The 19722-nt window shown below is 42.2% G+C and overlaps 1 protein-coding gene across 5 annotated transcripts in view; it reads right to left on the bottom strand.

Moving 5' to 3' along the window:
* The window catches only part of METTL17 (methyltransferase like 17), a 131057-nt gene that overhangs the window by 24444 nt on the left and 86891 nt on the right, over nt 1-19722 (bottom strand). For all 5 annotated transcript variants that reach the window (XR_010986296.2, XM_078786500.1, XM_078786503.1 and 2 more), the window contains 5 exons: nt 19528-19592; nt 19186-19293; nt 11509-11577; nt 10950-11000; nt 3707-3799 (listed from right to left, as the gene is read on the bottom strand). Coding sequence is in view for 4 of the 5 variants with exons in the window: in XM_078786500.1 (XP_078642626.1) it covers nt 3707-3799; nt 10950-11000; nt 11509-11577; nt 19186-19293; nt 19528-19592 (386 nt within the window). In the remaining variant the exon portion in view is untranslated. The remainder of the gene's footprint in view (nt 1-3706; nt 3800-10949; nt 11001-11508; nt 11578-19185; nt 19294-19527; nt 19593-19722) is intronic.

Genomic DNA, 19722 nt, shown 5'->3' with positions numbered 1-19722 from the left:
GGCCCTGTGCTTTTTCTGGTCTTTATCAATGATCTCTCTGACTCTCTGGAAAATCCTCTCTATCTCTTTGCTGATGACTCCACTCTCTGCCGCTCCATTCCTCTTCCCTCAGATAGGCAGTCTGCAGCCTCCTCACTCTCTGAAGACCTGGACAAAATCACAGACTGGTCAAACAAGTGGAACATGTCTTTCAATCCTGCCAAATCTCACTCTCTTACTATGTCTCTCCGAAAAGATCGACTGGACAACCCTCCCATCTACTTTCTCAACAATCCTCTCCAAGAAGTTCTGTCACTCAAGCTTTTTGGTCTCACTATCTGCCATGATCTTTCTTGGGAAAACCACATTTCCAAGCTGGCCTCCAAAGCCAGTCGCCGACTGGGCATCCTCCGTCGTGCGAAGTCCTTCCTCGGCACACCTGAGCTCCTCACCACATACAAGGCTTTCATCCGCAGCTCAATGGAATACTGTTCTCCCCTATGGGCTGGTGCTCCTGCCTCACACCTGGCTCGGCTTCACGCTGTTGAATCCAAAGCTTTCAAAATCATTGGAATCTCCCGCGATGAAGCTATCTCTGAGGGCCTTTCACTCACTCACCGCAGGCAGGTAGGTGGTCTTTCTGTCTTCTACCGACTCCTCTCCGGCCTTGCTCCCCCAGCTCTCTCCGTGCTCTGTCCCCCAAATATTCCTACAGGTCGCACAAGATCTGCCAGCAACCCTCTGATGGTTAAACTGCCGAAATCTCGGCTCTCTGCTCACCTTCACTCTTTCATTCCTCTTTTCTCCCGCCTGTGGAACAAACTCCCACACTCCCTTCAATCCCTCTCCTCCCTCCAGGTCTTTAAAACAGCTGTTCACCACCATCTCTTATCTTCCCCCATCCATAACCTTGATCTTTTCTACCCCCACTAATTCACCCCAGATCCACCTTGTTTGAAATTCCAACTTATTTCCTGGAAATCCTGGCAGTGTCCATATGTTTATACCACTCCCACCCCCCCCCCTTCACATGCCTCCCCCCCTTCACATGCCTCCCCCCTTCACATGCCTCCCCCCAAAGCCCTCTCCCTCCCACAGATCTCTCGATGTCTCCATGTCTCTCGGTCCCTGCTCTCAAATGTTGTGTTTGTGTCCTTCCCCCTCTCTCCCCATCTTGTCTACCGCTCCCGATGTTATTTGTTTTATGTGTCTGTTTGTCTTTCTGTGTGATTAATTTTCGCTCTTTCACGAGCCTCGATCTTGTATACAAAAAAAAAAAAAAAAAAAAAAAAAAAAGTGTTGGGACAGCAGCTCTGATTCTTCACAATGCCAACTGTTTGTTCTTGCAACAGATGTGAGAGAATAGGCGTCACGTGGTATTGCCCCGCTAAAGTGAGCTTACAATGCTGCAATTCTCTTTTTATCCTCTATATTCAAAAAAATGAATCATTGTGATCATCAAAGCATCGATCCTAATACTTGATTTGGTAGAAAAATCGCTAGAGAACAGGAGGATGAAGGACCTTGGGTGCTGCATTAATCTACATTTAAAACTTAGAGAGAATAAAACAAGCGTTACGCCTCGGTCCCCCGTCGGTGAAGTGATGTGAGTTGACAAAGTGGAAGACGCAAGGCGGCCATCTTGGATTTTGACGTGGCGACCCAATTTTCAATAGCGTTCTCCCTTATGCGTAGATACACCCACACACCAGATTAGAAGTTAGTAGTTCGTTTATTTTTCAAGATATTTCGCTTACAAGGTTCAGCCATATATATGGTGGTGGCCATCTTGGATTTTGACGTGGCGACCCAATTGTCAATAGCGTTCTTCCTTATGCCTAGATACACCCACACGCCAGATTAGAAGTTGGTACTTCGCTTATTTTTCAAGATAGTCCGCTCACAAGGTTCAGACATACATGGCGTCAGACATACATGGCGGTGGCCATCTTGGATTTTGACGTGGCGACCCAATTTTCAATAGCGTTCTTCCTTATGCCTAGATACACCCACACACCAGATTAGAAGTTGGCACTTCGCTTATTTTTCAAGATAGTCCACTCACAAGGTTCAGACATACATGGTGTCAGACATACATGGCGGTGGCCATCTTGAATTTTGACGTGGGTTGCACCCACACACCAAATTAGAATTCGGTCCTTCGCTTACGCACGCACGCACGTATGCACGCACGTCCGCACGGACGGACGCACACACGGACGGAGGGGAAAACCATAGTCCTCCTTTCGCTCCGCGGTGCGACGGGGCACAAAAAGTAATAGTTGAGACGATATCGCGCAACACTTTAGACAATATTGCACACAACACTCTCGACGATATCGCACAACACTTGATATCTAAATATAATCTTGAGTATGACAAATTACAGCTCACGGATATAAGTCTAAGTTGGACAGCCAAGTCACAGTACTGTCTGTGTTGGGTGGATTGCCCGAAATCCGGTGGGTGGCACTCATTCGCAATGTGAATAGTTTGATCTGCGTGTCCACAGTCACATGCTGCGCTGTCTTTAAAATTCCATTTGTGGAGGTGGTGCATGTCGTTGCCTGGAGAGTGTGCATCCTGTTAAGTACAGACCACAGTTTCCGGGTAAGGTTGAAACCTGGAGACTCTTTGTTGGATTACTCACGAGGTCTTTGTTAGTAATGTTGTTGTCTGTCCAGAAATTGCTCAACTTGTCATTTATGCTAAACTCTGCATCACTCAAAACATTTTCAGAGCCCCAGAAAGGCTTGGCTTCAGTCACATACTTGGTAGATTCTGAAGGTCTTCATGGATTAGAAGCTCTGGGTTGGGTGATATCGCATATCAACCAACCCAGAGCTTTCAAACTCTTGAGACAATATCGCACATCACTTGAGATGATATCGAACAAAATTTAGCATATGGACCGCAGTCTCCCACACTTTTTTTATTGCCAGCCATAATGATGCAAAATTGGTTTGGCATGCACGATGTGACATCACCGAAGCAAAGTCAGCCTATACAAGAAACAAAGAAATAGTTTGGGTCAGAAAAATAAAAGGATCAAATGTTATTCTTTCGTATGCAGCACAAGGCTGCAAGTAGCATAATTGGCTGAGGGCGCTATTATGCTGCTGATGCAATGCCCCCTGCTGGTTAGGATAGGAATTTGCTGCTGGTTTGGACAGGAATTTGTAATTTGTTCATGGTGTTGGCGATAGCACGCTTACTCTTCAGGAAGAACACCGTGGGATCTTTAACATCCACAGCTAATGCTGGCAGACCAGATGTCCATTTAACATCCATCTGAGGGATGGCACACACACTGATGCATCAACCCTGTCTGTGAAACACCAGGATGACAATTTATAGCTGGACCAAGGTTCAAACACAGGCAAGAGGGCTTAGATACAAATATACGCACCTCTCGGCCATCCTGCCAGCCCAAAGGATCAAATGAAAATTGGCAACTATTTGTTGGCAATTCAGTTTTGGTGCAATTTGTATGGTTGCTTAGCATTAATGATTCTCAAGGTACTTCAATATTGGAGCACAACAAAGGTTTATAAAGAGTGACCGACCCCTCCTAAAGTAATTCGTTGTCAAGGCATCTCCTCATCTCCTAAAAATGTGCAACTGAGCTAAGTGTAAGAGTTGTACATCAATAAAATTAATATTGTCAACATGCCGCAATGGTAAAGTGTCAGAAGAGAATGCAGTATTAAGCCTGCATGGAACTCACCCAGGGGAAAGGAAATGGGTGGTACTTTTGCACAAAACTGCATGGCAAAGGCTTTGTCTGTTGTGGTAATGGACATTGTTGTTCGTGCGGACACTGTAAGCACAAACATTATCAGACAATGAATGCTTTATCATCTGCTGAATGGCTTCATAATGGTATGCTCTTCAGCAAGCTTGGGTTTTGAAGTTTAGCAGGACAAGAAAAAAGTGGAAGGAGGAATACAAGACAGCCAATTTTTGCTACAAACAGATCTCACAAAGTCATAATCATCAAAGTACCATACTCTTTACAGAGCATAACCTCGGTTATGCCGAAGCTGTCTATTGGCAAGGGTTACAATCCACAACAGGTCGCCACTCCAATGCAAGATATTCCACTGAAGGTGCAGGAATTTAAAAATTAGCTGGGTGCTGGTGACAACTCACCTGATCTCCATAAGAAACACTATGGGATATTTAATGTCCACCAACTAATGCTGGCAGATGGGACACCCAGACATCCAGATTAACATATAGCTGAAGGACAGCATATTCTGTGATACCTCGCCCTGCCTGCGAAACACCTGCAATCCGACAGTTTGTAGCTGGGCCAAGATTCAAACCCAGGCTAGAGAGCTCAGATGCGAGTGCGCCCAACTTCAGACTGTCCTACCAGCCCCACTCACAAAATAATTCGTTTTAAAATATACTTTCAGAAATATTAAACAAAATCCCCATTTGAAATCTGAAAAGATATAAAATAAAATTAAAACTGTTTTTAAGAAGTACAGTAAACCCTTAAATATTGCAGTGGTTACGTTACTGGGAAATGTGCAATATTTAAAAGCACAATAGTTAAAACCAAGGACCTATGGGAAAAGGGTGGTTAGGTTCCTGGGCTTCAAGAAAATAGAGGATTTTTTTGGGGGAAAAAATGCATCACAATTTAAATAAACATATAAAATACATGTAAATATGAATTGGCTTAACGATGAAGTCTTCTGCTGTGTTGAAGATGTTAAACACAGAAACAATTAAACTTACCCTCTCACCCCAAACTTTCCTCCCCTAATCATCTCTTAAAACATTTTCCTTTGTAACATTTCAATATGTTTCTTTTAAAAGTTGTTCTGCAGGAACTTTTACAAATTATTTAAAAATGAAATACAGAAACATCTTACTTTAATTCACCAAATGTCCGTCCGTCTGTCTGTCCATTCAAAGGTACCGCAAAAACGGCTCAACCGATCGAAGCAATAGTTTGGGTGGCTAATCCTGGGATCTCCTGGAGTAAAATAGGCTATATTGTTTTTCCAATTTTTCCAAGTTTTCCAATTTTCCAAACACGATGGAATAATATATACCAATATGAACAGTGATGTGGCTTTTATTGAAATTCTACAAATACTGTTTCGATTTTGATGAGAATTATGAACCTGCCACAAATGCGGAAGTGGACAGATGACGGCAATGTGCGTATTTGATAATATCCCAATACAACCGTCATTCACTCGTAATGTTAAATCGTTAAACGTTAATCGTGTTAATCGTTTTGTTAAAGTATAAATTGATGATTGGAATTGAGTGAATACAATTATGATTTTGAATTCGTAATTGTGTTCACTCAACCGTACGGGAACTTCACATCAGGATTGAAATATTTGTTTACGTCACAAATGTTGTTAAGTTTATTTTTTATAGAAATGTTATTTAATTTGTGATTGGAGTTATGCTATTTGGAATGAAAAAAGAGATATTGAGTTCAAGTGAATGACGAAATGCCGTGATGGTTTCTACTTTCTAAACGTGAAATTCGCGGATCGCCATATGCAGATTCGCCATTGACTGGGTATGGAACAAACGTACCTGTTTGTTTGCGAACGGGTATGTTTTTCAAGGAAGTCCTTCACGAACGTGCTGTCCATGTCTGACGTGCGACTGAAGGTGCTACAGTAATGTGTAATTGATTGGTGTCATGCTTTAGCATTCACTGTTTCTGCATTGCCTGTTTGCTTCTGGCCTCCCACCCGTGCATAGCACGGGTAACTCACTAGTCTAATTAACACAAGTACTCAACCCCTTGAGTCAATACTTCGTAGAAGCGCCTTTGTCAGCAATTATAGCTTTGAGTCTTATTGGGTATGTCTGCATCAACTTTGTATATCTGGATTTGGGGAGTTTCTCCCATTCTTCCTTGTAGATTTGCCCAAGCTCTGTCAAGTTGGACGGCGAGCATTAGTGAACAACAATCTTCAAGTCTTTTCACAGATTCACAAAGTGATTCAAGTCTGGGCATTGGCTGGGCCACTCAATGACTTTCACATTCTTGTTCTGAAGTCATTCCAGTGTTGCTTTGGCTGTATGCTTGGGGTCATTGTCCTGTTGTAACGTAAATCTTCGCTGCAGTCTTAGGTCTTTTGCACTCTGAAGCAGGTTCTCCTCAAGGATTTGCTGGTATTTGTCTCCTTTCATTGTTCCCTCTATCCATATGTCTCTAATCCCTGCCGCTGAAAAGCATCCCCATAGCATGATGTTGCCACCACCATGCTTCACGGTAGGGATGGTGTTAGATGGGTGATGAGCTGTGCTCGGTTTCTATCAGATGTAGGCCAAAGAGCATTCAGGTCAAAGAGCATTCAGGCCAAAAAGTTCAATTTTCGTTGCATCAGACCACAATCGTTTGCCTCATGCTCTCAGAGTTTTTCACGTGCCTTTTTGCAAAGTCCAGGCGTGCTGCCATGTGCCTTTTTCTCAGGAGTGGCTTCCGTATGGCCACTCTCCAATAAAGCCGAGATTTGTGAAGTGCTGCAGAGATTGTTGTCCTTCCTGCAGGTTCTCCCATCTCAGCCAAGGAACTCTGTAGTTCTGTCAGAGTGGTCATTGGGTTCTTGGTCACCTCCCTGACCAAGGTCCGTCTTGCCTGGTTGCTTAGTTTGGTCAGATGGCCAGCTCAAGGAAGAATCTGGGTGGTTCCATATTCTTTCCATTTCCCAATGATGGAGCTCACTGTGCTCTTGGAAACCTTCAGCACTCTAGAAATTGTTTTATAACCTTCCCCAGATCGATGCCTCCTCACAATTCTATGTCAGAGTTCTACAGAAAGCTCCTTGGACTTAATGGTAGAGTTCCTGCTCTGACATGCACTGTCAACTGTGGGACCTTGTATAGAAAGGTGAGTTTTGTTCTTAATCATGTCCAAACAATTGTGTTGTCCACAGCCAGACTCCAATGAAGTTGTAGAAACATCTCAAGGATGATCAAAGGATATTTGATGCACCTGAGCTCAATTTAGAGTGTCATTGCAAAGTGGTTGAATACTTTTTGACTAAAAACATTTCAGCTTTTCATTTTTAATTATTTAATAAAGATTTCTTTTAAAAAGAATCCACTGACATTATGGGGTGTTATGTGTAGATCAGTGACAAAAAAATCTCAATTTAATCCATTTTAAATTCAGGTTGTAACACAACAAAATGTGAAAAAGTCAAGGGGTGTGAATACTTTCTGAAGGTACTGCAGGAGTATGGGGATATAAAATAAGGGAAGAAGCAGAGAAAGGAGAGAGGGTAAAGAAACATTCTGCCATGTTAGTGTACAAAATAAATAGATGACTACAAAGGTGAAGGATAACAGGGTAGAAGAATGTTTGAGTGGAGACAGAAGGGATGGGAATTTTGGATGGGATATTGAGGGAACTAGGAAAGGAACATGTATGAGATACTGTATAGCATTGAGGGGGGTTATTGTCGGGGGTTTCCCCATGTAAACACCCCTCAAAATAATTTAAAGGATGCTGATGTTATTGGCATCCTGATCAGAAAAAATAGACTTAAACAAGTCAGACAAAAACATTTTAAAAAATAAAACAACCTAACAACCTCAGAAACAACCTAACAAGGTATGAAGGAATGACACTGCAATACAACACCACAATCTTTTTACAGACTGCCATCAGGACATCTTTTGATATTTTTCCACCTCAACTGCACAACAAATAAAATACATAATTACACCAACCCACACGATAAATCTACTACTACCTCTAACATAGACATCTTCATACAATTATTACTATTGCCACCTATAACAAAATCCGTAAAAATATTTGATGGCAATCCGTAAAAGGATTGTGGTGTTGTATTGTGGTGTCATTCCTACCTTTACATTCCTTCCTGCCTTGTTTGGTTGCTTTTGGGGTATTCCTCCCTGGATTCTTTTTCATTTTAAAAAAATGTTTTTTTCTGACTTCTTGCAACGTACAAATGATTGACTGTACAGTCTAGTGATTATTGGCTGTATATCAAAGAACTCGTTGGGAGCAAGAAAGTTGTGAAAAACAAGGCTATAGAGTATGATGCCAAGGCTATAGAGCACAGGTTGTGTACATATGGAATTCTACACTGAAGGTATACAAAGGCTTCCACTCCATCAATCAATCAATCAATAATCGGTTTATTACAAAAAGACTTTCGCAGCCATATCCTGAATTAGTCAATTTACAAATATTGCAGGGTTAAGAACAAAAAAATATAAATGGCTCAAACATAAAATGGCAAATAAATAACATAAAATTGTTGTCAAACCATGAAAAAAAACACAAATATCTAACAAAACACAATAGGTGTCAAACTCATTAACACAAGAACCTCATCCAATTCTTATTCAAAAGGGAGGTTAAAAAGGGGGTGGGCCCACACTTGTAGCGGTTGGTTCGACATCTAATGGTAGATAACATGTCAGAGTTCCTTTCGTTATTGTTCCTAGGTGGGGGAGCCAATCTCTGTGTACGTTTGATCTTAAAAGTACATTACCAAAATTGAGGGAGAGCTGTTCGAGCCTCTCAGAAAGTATAGGAATATTAAGAACCTAACAAATGTCTGCGTGAGGTTTGGTTCTACAAAAGTCACTCGAGAGAATTATACGAAACACTTTCTGTTGCAATTTCTCCAAACATTCCTTCTGGGATTTTGTTAAGCCACAAAACTATGCAGGTGACGCATATCCCAAAGTGGGTCGAACATATTGTAGATACAGTATATTGTTATCAAGTCAGAAACAGGGATATTACAACATTTCAGGTGCCGCAAAAAAGTAGAGTTTTCTGTTGAAGGTTTTACAAATGGCCTGAACTTGAGTGTCCCATTTCAGGTTTTCTTGCACATGGATGCCTAATAGTTTAACAATCTGTTTGATAAATAGCTGAGTCTCCGATATGAAAACTAGTCACCTCTGTTGGGAGTCTTTGAAAGCATGTAATCATGACTTGGCATTTACTAGTGTTGAGATTCATATTATTTTTAGATGACCATTCTTGGAGACAGTCAAGTTGCTGCTGCATACGACTAGTATGTTCAATGGCACTACAAGTTTGACAAAAGGTCATGTCATCAACATACTTGTAGTGCGAAACTTCAGGATAACCACAAACAAAGTCATTTATCATGGCTAAGAAAGCAACCGGAACAATTTTTGTGCCTTGAGCATTGGCTATTTTTGTGCCTTGAGCAACCCCAGCATTGGCTATTTCCCATGTGGAAACTTCCCCGTTGTACCGTACAGCCTGCCTTCTATTAGATAAAGAACTACAAATCCATGTGATAATAGATGGTCTAACACCAAGATTAATGAAGTTATCAACAGCAATCTGGTGGCTTACATGATCAAATACTTTACAGAAGTCAGTAGCTACCAGAACTGAAGAATGTTGGAGTTTATCAGTTCCTTTAAAAATATCATCCAGTATTTTAACAAAACAATGAGTTGTAGACAAACCCTTAAGAGAGCAAAACTGTTGAATGTCAAAAGAATTCCTAATGTCGTCGTATATCCAGTTTACAACAAAATCCTCAAAAACTTTGGAAAATATGCATGTGAGTGAAATTGGACGCAGATTTTCAAGATTTGGTGGTTGAGACTTTGGAACCAGTATAATATAAGCAGATTTCCAAATGTCAGGTAATACACCTTCACAGAGTGAACAATTGAATATTTCAGTAAGTAGGAAACACAATTCATATACAAATTCTATAATAATACGAGGTGGAATACTGTCCGGTTCGCCACTCTTATTAATATTCAATTTCTTAAGTTTCTTTAAAACGTCCTGCGGAGACACTGAAGGGGGTGGAGCAGCAGAAGGTAGGTAGGCAGTAGGCAGGCAACTGATTAAGATAGAGTTGCGGAATGTCCTGAGCCACCGAGATGAAACTTTGATTCACTTCATTGGCAGCATCCTTCAGTGACATTCCCGACAAGGTAAAACTTGTTTTGTTATGTCCAGTAAGTTTTTGTTTTTTTTATTTGAAGATGCCACTGGCGAGGGTTAAGCTTTTTCAATTTGCCAACGCTGGAGTCATAGAAAAGTCGCTTAGCGCACTTTACAAATATAATTATTTTATTGCGCCATAGAAATGATTTACCACTGGAGAAAGCTTTTTGTCTTTTTAGAATGAGCGATTTCAATTCTGGTGTAAACCACGGTTTATCCTCTGAGTGAATGGATGTCACGTTAGTTGGAAATAAATTATCGATGGCCTTGTGCAACACCTCGTAAAATACGAAAGTTTTTTCTTGCGTATTTGTGGTTAGTTATCCACTAACCAAAGGCTCATTGATCTGAGTTTTTGATAGGACGCACAATGCATGTATGGAGAATGTTACGCTTCTTGTCAGGTTGCAAAGATTGCCACATAACTGCATTATGGTCACTCAGGCCAATAGGGGTAGATACCTTGGGACCATGGTAACGGTGTTTTAAATTCGTAAAAATCTTGTCCAAGGTAGCTTGACCCCTGGTCGGGGTTTCAACAACTTGACTTAATTGACAAATTAATTCAGTGTCTACTTTATTGAAATCACCAAGAATCACAACTCCTGCACTCGGGTCCTGAGTCTGCAACATATCTAATGTTTTGATGAGCAGAGCATCGTGTGGTGAAGCAGAAGGATGATAAACAGCACATATGTGTGCCCATTGAGACAAATGTGTGTCCTAAACTACAGAGTAACTCGAAAAGTAATAAAGGAATGGTTTTTGTAATTGTGCAATAGAGTGAATACAAAATTATTGCATAATCTTCATATTACTAAACCTTTTGGTGGTCAGTAGAGATTGCACGAAGTACACATTTGCATGCAACAAACATCTCTAAATATGTATAACTGCATAATGCCAACAATATAAAATGGACATTATACTTCCATAAACACTTCAAACTAGAGGATAAAGTGGTTACAAAGAATGACATTACATATAAAGTACTCACTGGGGCAAAAACGTACCCATCGCAGTTTTCTGTTATCCCGTTTCTGCTCTCCTGCAGAAAGTAGTGTTTATGGATAAGTACGTAGTAATAACAAAAAATAATAATAATAACTTTGTCAAAATCATTTAAATGAAACTTCAAGAAGAAAAAAATGGTGCATGCAATATATGTGTGAAAAAAGAATTGTTCTGGATTTCCAAGGAGACATTCATTTCTAAACCACCTCAATTAAACGGTTGAAATTGGTGTGATGTTTTGGTGATCACAAGACAAGCAAGTGGGAAAATTTTCATGTAATAATTCTGGACATGCTGAAACACAAAAAAAAAAAACGATTTATAATTGTGCGCTCTCGTTTGCTTTTTCTTAAACAATATATTTTTCTAAATATTTACTGTTCATGCATTGAACTCTAAGCCTGTTGTCAGCTTTTCCACGAGTCTTGAACTTTGCATATTTAAAAACAGTCCAAGTTGCTAGTATCATGGCATCATTATGAGAAGACATGGGGGAATGATGGAATAGGGTAAGAACTGACATCAATGAAAAATATGCTTACCTTGATGAGGGTGTCTCGAGCTTCCAAAATAACATCATGACCACTCCTCGTTCCATTTTCAATGAGAACCTAGCATGGATTTCATCCCTTTACAAAGTGTCACAGGATGTTACCAGTGTCAAAAATACCACAAATAAAAACGAAATAACTAAAGCCAACTATCTGCGAAACAAGGCAATGCTTTTCTTTTGTGCCAGGCAGACAGATGGTAACTACATTATTTAAATACCAATTGATGGCAACATGTCACTGCAAGGGGGATAAGGTCCAGCCCTTCACCTGGAGATAGATGCAACATATAGTGTCTGTGCGGGACTCGAGGGCTTGACAGTGAGTACTCCACACAAAACAACATTCCTACAGAGCAACACACCGAGATCGGGCTGCTAGAGAGGTAGGAAGATAGAGACATTAAGACAATGTTGAGTGAAGAGCGCGAATGAACAACATCAATCCCGGGTCAAGTTTCGCACTAAAGGACGAGGAGGATTCATTTATTTTCGTCTCCGCTGAAGAGAGGGAGTCCAGCGAGTCACTGAATGAGCACGCAGATCGAGGGGAGCCAGACAAAGAGTTAGAGCTTGAGATCCTGAGGGCAGCCCTGGAGGAGGCTACTAAAAAGGAATGAAACCCTCATGGTAGAGGTGGGTGTATTGAAACAAGATAATGGATGAAAAGGCTGTTTTGGGGATATGGGCATGCTAACTGCAAATGTCTGTCACGTCATGATCAGGACATCGTTTGAGAGAGAGAAGAGACAGACAAGAGGGAAAGGGCCGGTCCATGGGGACCAATCGGCACTCTGACCGTGACCACGCTGCCCTGACTAATCTGGGAAGCAGGGAAGAATGTGGAATATTAGGCCACCGACTTGCGTTGGGGGTACAACCACCACGAAGAGGCGTCCCCGATAGTTGCACTCTGGCATTGTTGATAATGGTGCAGATATAACCATAATGGGTGGTAGGTACCCTCTTCTGCAAGGTAACCTCTGTGGCAAGATTCAAGAACTGAGATTTGAAGAAGCTATTAGATAAAATACCTTGCAACTACAATCAGCATCCCTTTACATTGGATGGACATATGGACCTCGACATTACCTTTGGCAGCAAAAAGATGTGCACCCAAATTGAAATCAATACTGACTCACATGAGTAACTACTATTGTCTGAGGGAGTGTGTCGGTAGTTGGGGATTCTTTCTTATGACTGCTGTAGAGGTATGGTAGGGTGGGCACAGGCAGCCAAAATCTGCTACACTGGAGAAATGTTGTGAGATAGAGGGTGAAAGTAGTCTAGAGCAAAATGCAACTGCACCAAAGATTTCAGTAAATCTTGAGCAATAATTGCGTCTCCCACTGGGGAAGAATGCAATGGTCCAAGTACAGGTGGACAGAGCATACCGGAAAAGTACTACTACTGGAGCAAGACCAACAGACGAGGTACCAGATTGGTATGCAAGCTCCAAATGCTGTTATCATGTGAACAACTGATGGCCCTGGTGCGGCAGTCAGTGAAACATCCGACATGTCAGTCATTAATTCCCGAGAGGAATCTGGACGACAGGAAACTCTCGAGGCCTTGGCGCGGTCAATACAGGATAGTCCGCAGGCAGGACCCAGACGTCACAGTTGTGTAAGTCTACTACCCACACTATGGGAGATTTATATGCACTCGTCAAGAGTTTACATGTGCCCTGTAAATTTCACTGAATGAATGAATGAATGAATGAATGATCGTTTTAAGGCCATTTTCCCCGCTGGAGCGGGGGTTAGCCTTGCGGGCCCCATGACAATCATGGTTCCCTGTTTGAGGCAATGTTTTTATGGCCGGATGCCCTTCCTGACGCCAACCCTTGGTCGCCTCTTACGATGCGCAGGGATACGGTGTACCTATTTTAAATCGGAGTACACACCGTGATCATTCATCCCAGCAAGCTTTTACTCAATTTGCCGACCTCGGAAGGATGACAGGCTGAGTCAACCCCCCTGGCGTTAATTCAGCGATCGATCGGGATTCGAACCCAGGATCCTAGGATCCCAAGCCGACACCCTAACCGCTAAGCCAACACCAGTCTCACTGCTAGCTACTATTGGTACAGTAGCAGTAGAAAGGGTTCAAGTCATCCCCCAAGTGGACTTGTCTTTAGAATCTCCCCCCTGAGGAAACTGAGATTCTGCACAAGAGGACAAGAGCAACTCTGAAGAGCAAGATCAGCCAACATGGGTTGAAGATGAGGCCCAGACTCAACAGACTGAGGAAACAGCAGCAGGTACCCAAAGGAGGAGACTGGATTGGACATGAGAGTGTACTCGCTCCTCCTGGAGGAAGGAAGTTGGGCAGTTCAAATGTTTTGATGTGTGAAAATGCCCGAGGAGGAGCTTTCCATAAAAGGGGGTCGGGTGATGTCATAGAGAATTTACTGAAGAACCCTCGTGAAGTGGGGAGTGAAATAACGAGGAAGATCCCTGAATGTGAAAACTTGGCGGTCATTTCTCATGTGTATTAATTTACACTCTTATATGTCACCACTTGATGTAAATCTTTATCCCACAGGCATTAGAGTTCATTCATTCATTCATTCATATCTTTCTACAACCTATTCATTGAACTCAGTATCGCCGCTCCCGGTGTGTACCCTGGTTTAGAATAGGTACACCGTATCCCTGCGCATCGTAAGAGGCGACTAAGGGTTGGCGTCAGGAAGGGCATCCGGCCATAAAAACATTGCCTCAAACAGGGAACCATGATTGTCATGGGGCCCACAAGGCTAACCCCCGCTCTAGCAGGGAAAATGGCCTTAAAACGATCATTCATTCATTCATATATTCATTAGAGTAGTATCACAGGTCATGAATGCTTGAAAAGCAAAAAAGGAAAAGTATAATCTATCGATTAAACAGGGTTCAAAATAAGCGATGGCCCGGGTTCCAATGGCCACCAAAGACTCTGGCCATTAAACTTTGGCCCTAGGTGGCCCATTTGGCCGCTTATCAAAATTGTCGACGTATTCGGTCGTTACTTATCATTATGCAAACTCAACAAACTACACTTGCCAAGGGGACTACAGCTCATACGGTAAAGGCTACAGTGATTGCAGTTGCTCCCCTCAACAGGAGTTCCGAAGGTTGCACAATGTAAATTATTTTCGTAACCATTTACCATGTATCAATCGCCGCTTCTTCCGGTAATGGTGGATGAGGATATGGCAAATGACACTTCAGAACCCTCAATTATATCACAAGTAAGATGACTCCGTGTTATTTTCACATTCACATATTGCCTACGTTGATTTGGAGTTCACTTGACTGCAAAAAAAACAAAAACCGGAGGAATTCCCTTTTTATCGCCGTTTCCAGCCTTGGGAAGGTGTATATATAGCAGATTGAGCTGTCGTTTTACCTCATGACGTTTTTCTTTGGCCACTTCAAATGATAGAATAAAATAATGTTAAAATAATTGGCAGTATTAAAAAAAAGAATAGCATGATCCCCCCCTGACCACTCCTGTGAATATATTTAAAATTATTTTGTGATTATAATAACGGTAATTAACCCCCTGATTAATCTCACCTGACACGCTGTAAACAAACTCGTGCAAACAGCTTTTGCAGATGTGTCGTCACATCATGAATAAGCTTGCCAAACCAGTCATCCCTCAGTAACCATTTCCATGCAGCTGAGTGCTAGCTTGGTGCTTAAGCCACTTGGCTAGTGCTCTACAAGCTGCTTGGTAATGGAACACAACGACTGAGCTGTAAAACTGGATCGATCCCCGCTGCGCTCATATATAGGTAACAATTGGTGGTATTACCTCCACCTTAGATTACCAGAGCCCAGGTAGGCTTTTCATCTCACTGGTTTCATTTTCAAACATGGTGTTCATGTTCAGTGTTCTGCTGTGATTTCGGCCGCAATCACAGGAATTCCCGCGAGTTGAAAGTGACCAAAATCATCAGTTTTCACAAGTAAGGGAACTTTATTTTATATTAAACTAGCCAAAAGCACCCGGCCTTGCCCGGGTTCTTTTTGAATGAATTTACTACTATAATTCAGCTTTTACTCGCAGCCGTAGAAGATTGACTACTATAATTCAGCTCAGCTTTTAATTGCGAAATGGGCCCAGCCCGGCCGAAGCGGCCTCGACCGGCCTCGCCACCTAGCCTAAAATCCTCCCGAGGCCCGGCCCGACATTTTTGGTTCTTTTTGAATGAATTTACTACCATAATTCAGCTTTTACTCGCGGCCGTAGAAGATTGACTACTATAATTCAGCTCAGCTTTTAATTGTGAAATGGGCCTGGCCCGGCCCGGCCGAGGTGGGCTTGACCGGTCTCGCCACCTAGCCTAAAACCTTCCCGGGGCCCGACCCGACATTTTTTGTATTCAAGGTTTCCTCCTATCTTTCACCGTTCAGATTAGCTTGCGCAGACAAACAAACAAAAACTTTCTTTTATAATATAGAGAGATAAGATTTTAAAATGTTTAACGATGTTATTATTGTTATTACAATTTTTTAATTTTGGTTTGGCTCTCGTGGTGAAATTTCAACTCTATAGTATTTGCCTGATCGGAGTTGCCAATTCGGCTTACGTTTATGTTGATGCGTTTAATTTATCATGTGAACGTAAATTGTTATAATCACCAGGAAAAAAGTGTTTCACAGTGATAGAGATATTGTGTGTGTGTGTGTGTGTGTGTGTGTGTGTGTGTGTGTGTGTGTGTGTGTGTGTGTGTGTGTGTGTGTGTGTGTGTGTGTGTGTGTGTGTGTGTGTGTGTGTGTGTCGTTGGTTTTTAAACTCCATATTTGGGTTTCTTATTGATATCTCTTCTTTCTTTCTTAATGCTTAAAAAAAGACAATCACAGCGGAAATTGTTTCTGGACGATTATCAACTTGTAGTTTGTCCTAGTATTATTTTGCTGTAAGCTAGTAGGTGGATGATCAAATAGCTGACGGGAGTGTTCTGTGATTACAAGTTGCGAGGTTGTTGGTATGAAAAGCACTGAAATTTGATCTGTAGGTGTCGTGAAAAATAGTAATTTAAACGTGGACAATGATTTTTATGAAGTTTGATTCACCAGCAAATAATATAAGGTCGGGCCACCAAAAATTCTGGCAGCCCACCAAAATCCTGTTTAGGTGGCTCGGCGGGCCATAAAAAATGTTGGCGGGCCACCCAAAATCTGTTTAGGTGGTGGGCCACAAAAAAAAAATTCAAGCATGACCCCTGTTATACCTTTGTTAACAATGAGTACATTGCACCATTTTGGTTCTTCCTCAGTTACGAGAATTTGGGTTGCACTACCTTTTAATAGGTAGTATTTTAGACCCTATCCAAAATTGTTCTGAGGGCAGTCAACTGCTCAATGTAGACTGAAATCATATGTACCTGTAACCTGAGGTTAATGAGTTCACTGGGTTTTTAATGACAATCTAATAGAGATGGTAATTCGCCTGAAACAAGCTCGGCTTTCACAAGCCGAGAATAAAAATCCTTCATACCGATACCTTCAGATGGATTTGAACAAACAACCTCTGTAAAGACAGCACTGTGTCTTCACCACTTGGCAACCATGCATTGTATATTTACAGTCACCTTTCGACAATACTGTTATGTCGGGAGGGTAGCGCAATATCTAGAGCCAGATAGATCTGTGTAGGTAATATCTGACTGTCGTGATAGGGAATCTACCTGTAATAAGTTCTGTGTGTTTAGGCGGTTTGTCGGGTTAAGATGTCTACTTGTAAACATACCAGGATGTTCGAGTGTTAGATAGTATAGGGATTAAGAATAACGCCCCTGTGTGTCCAACCTGGTCATCAAACCTTTGTCCCTTATGGCAATGCACACCTGTAGACACTTAGTTAGGCCCTTTAGTGCACGCATTAATTAAATTCCCTTCCCTGACAAGACTTTGGAAGAAAGCGGACAGGAAGCCAGTTCAGGGCGCCGCCGCATGGGCCGCAGCCAGCTACATCTCCGGCAGGCCTCGAGTAGCACGCGCTATGACCACACTACAGGCCTGTGATTCAGTGGAGGGCACCGATTGGGTGGCGTGCCAAGGCTGACCTCACCGCCACAAGGTTATTTAGGGGCGGGCCGAATGACATTTTCGCTCTTGCTCGACCCCTGGTTCTCTTGTCTTGCAAGTTCTCTAGAGTTGCACATCCGGCTCTGACCCTGGCACGTCCCTCTCTCGCTTGCACGTCCCTTTGTCTCTCTGGCACGTCAAACTCTTGAGAGAGCTCACTTGGACTTGGCTGATAGCGTGCAGTCGCACTTGCGTTCTCTCCTCTTGCAATTTCTTCGTTCTGAGTTTGTGCCTCGTGTTGGAGATCGACCGTGTGTGGAGCTCGCCAGCCTGTGTTGGATGCGTGGTGCTTGGAGCGAGGCCTGGTGGTGCTCGGAGGCGGACGGAGGGGGCCGCGTGGGACGTCGACGGACGCAAGACTACAGACGAGTTAAGACGCACCACACTCACAAATACACGATGTGTTCTTTTCGTTAATTCATCCCTTGTTCGTCTCTGAAGTCTGGTGTGTGGGATCCCAATTTAGTTACATTATTTGATTACCGTCACGTTTCATTGTTTCGGGTTCCGTTTAATAAATCTCTATTTTTGTACATTAAAATCTCGTGGTTGTTCGGTTGATTAATTCCCTGCAGGATCGAAGCCGCGGTCGGCACGCTCCAGGTAAGCGCTTTTACCACAGCTTTCCACTTCCCTTCTTCCTCCCGCGTTTATTATAGCACAATCCGTGTTTGGTCGTCGCCTCCATTAAAGCAGTTCTGGTCTTCTGCGGTCCCTGGTATTAACCGGAGGGATTCGCACGACAATACCAAACCTTTCCTCCATGCCACTATAATTCAACCACACAAAGTGAAACTGGACTTGCTGGATGGCAAAACTGGGTTTAAAAAAAACATTTCCATTCTTTGAAAGGACATTCCGAACTTGTGGGATATTAAACAGCAATTCAATCACAATGGCAAATTTCACAGCATGGAGCTAAGAGAGTATCATATTTATCATGTGCAAAGCGAGTTGCTGCAGCAGCAGGATTCTAGCATGCCAAAGCAAAACACTAAAAACATCATAAAACAAACAAGATTTTGAAATCCACATGGACGTGAACCTGACTAAGGTAGTTGTAGTGTGTGAGAATGCTGCATTTTGGTTCAAACTAAATTTCACGAAAATTTTGGTTCAAACTTTTCGGATGGACATTAAATGGGGTGTCCTGTCTGTTAGCACGAGTTGGTGGATATTATTAAAGATCCCCGGCAGCCTTCCAAATTCCAGCACACGTATATCCTGCGTCGGAGTGGCGACCCATCCAGGGTTGTCACTCCAAACTAATGAAACTGACTCAGTCGGCTTATGTACCCAACAGCATGAGGAGGATAAGCAGACATAATAAATATAAACATACCACTTGAAGTAATACTTGGAACCAAAAAAAGTAATCAAGATAAATTTAATAATAAAGATAAAAAGGGATCAAACAAATAAAATGTTCAGAAAGTAATGAGTAGATAGAGTGAATAAAAGCAATAAAAATATGATTTACAATCTATATAATTGAATAAAGGAACATGGCAGTGGAACAACGGGCTGGATGGGCTTCAATATCTCCCAAAGAAATACTGCTATTGCCATTATACAGTACTACATACCAGGAAGCATTTTGTTTTTTTCCACAGGCTGCACACAGCCTCCACTCGCTCTTTCATACCCGGTAGTTCACTCAAGGTGTATGTTGCCACGACCACATCACAATGTACCTGAACAGACGCCATCACACAAGTCTGAATTTATACCACTTCCAAGGCAACTCAACACAGAGTAAATAAATACCATAAGAGGTTTATAAAAATTTAAAATGCTACAGCACATGTTCAATGCAATATTTGTTTTGGACACAGTGACCTGTGTTCTGTGACCGCAAACACCATAAAACCAAGAAGTACAAGAAGACAATAATATCCAAGTCAGGTTCTGATTGCGTATAACCATACCTTTGGTGGGAGTACAGTATGGAAGTGCACACCACGAATTAAAGGCCGTTTAATTTCCTCCCCACCTGCGCCAGGCAAGAGGAAAATAACATCCAGTCAATAACATCCATCCAGGTTAAATACACTAAGTCTCTGCTTAATGGGCCTAATGCAGTCACCTGTGTGACAATTGCTGTTACCAAAGTCCTCATTTCT

This window comes from Myxine glutinosa, chromosome 11 (assembly GCF_964187855.1).
Source record: "Myxine glutinosa chromosome 11, kmMyxGlut1.1, whole genome shotgun sequence".
NCBI classification, from domain to species: Eukaryota; Metazoa; Chordata; class Myxini; order Myxiniformes; family Myxinidae; genus Myxine; species Myxine glutinosa.
This window is presented reverse-complemented; position numbering and strand designations above follow the sequence as displayed.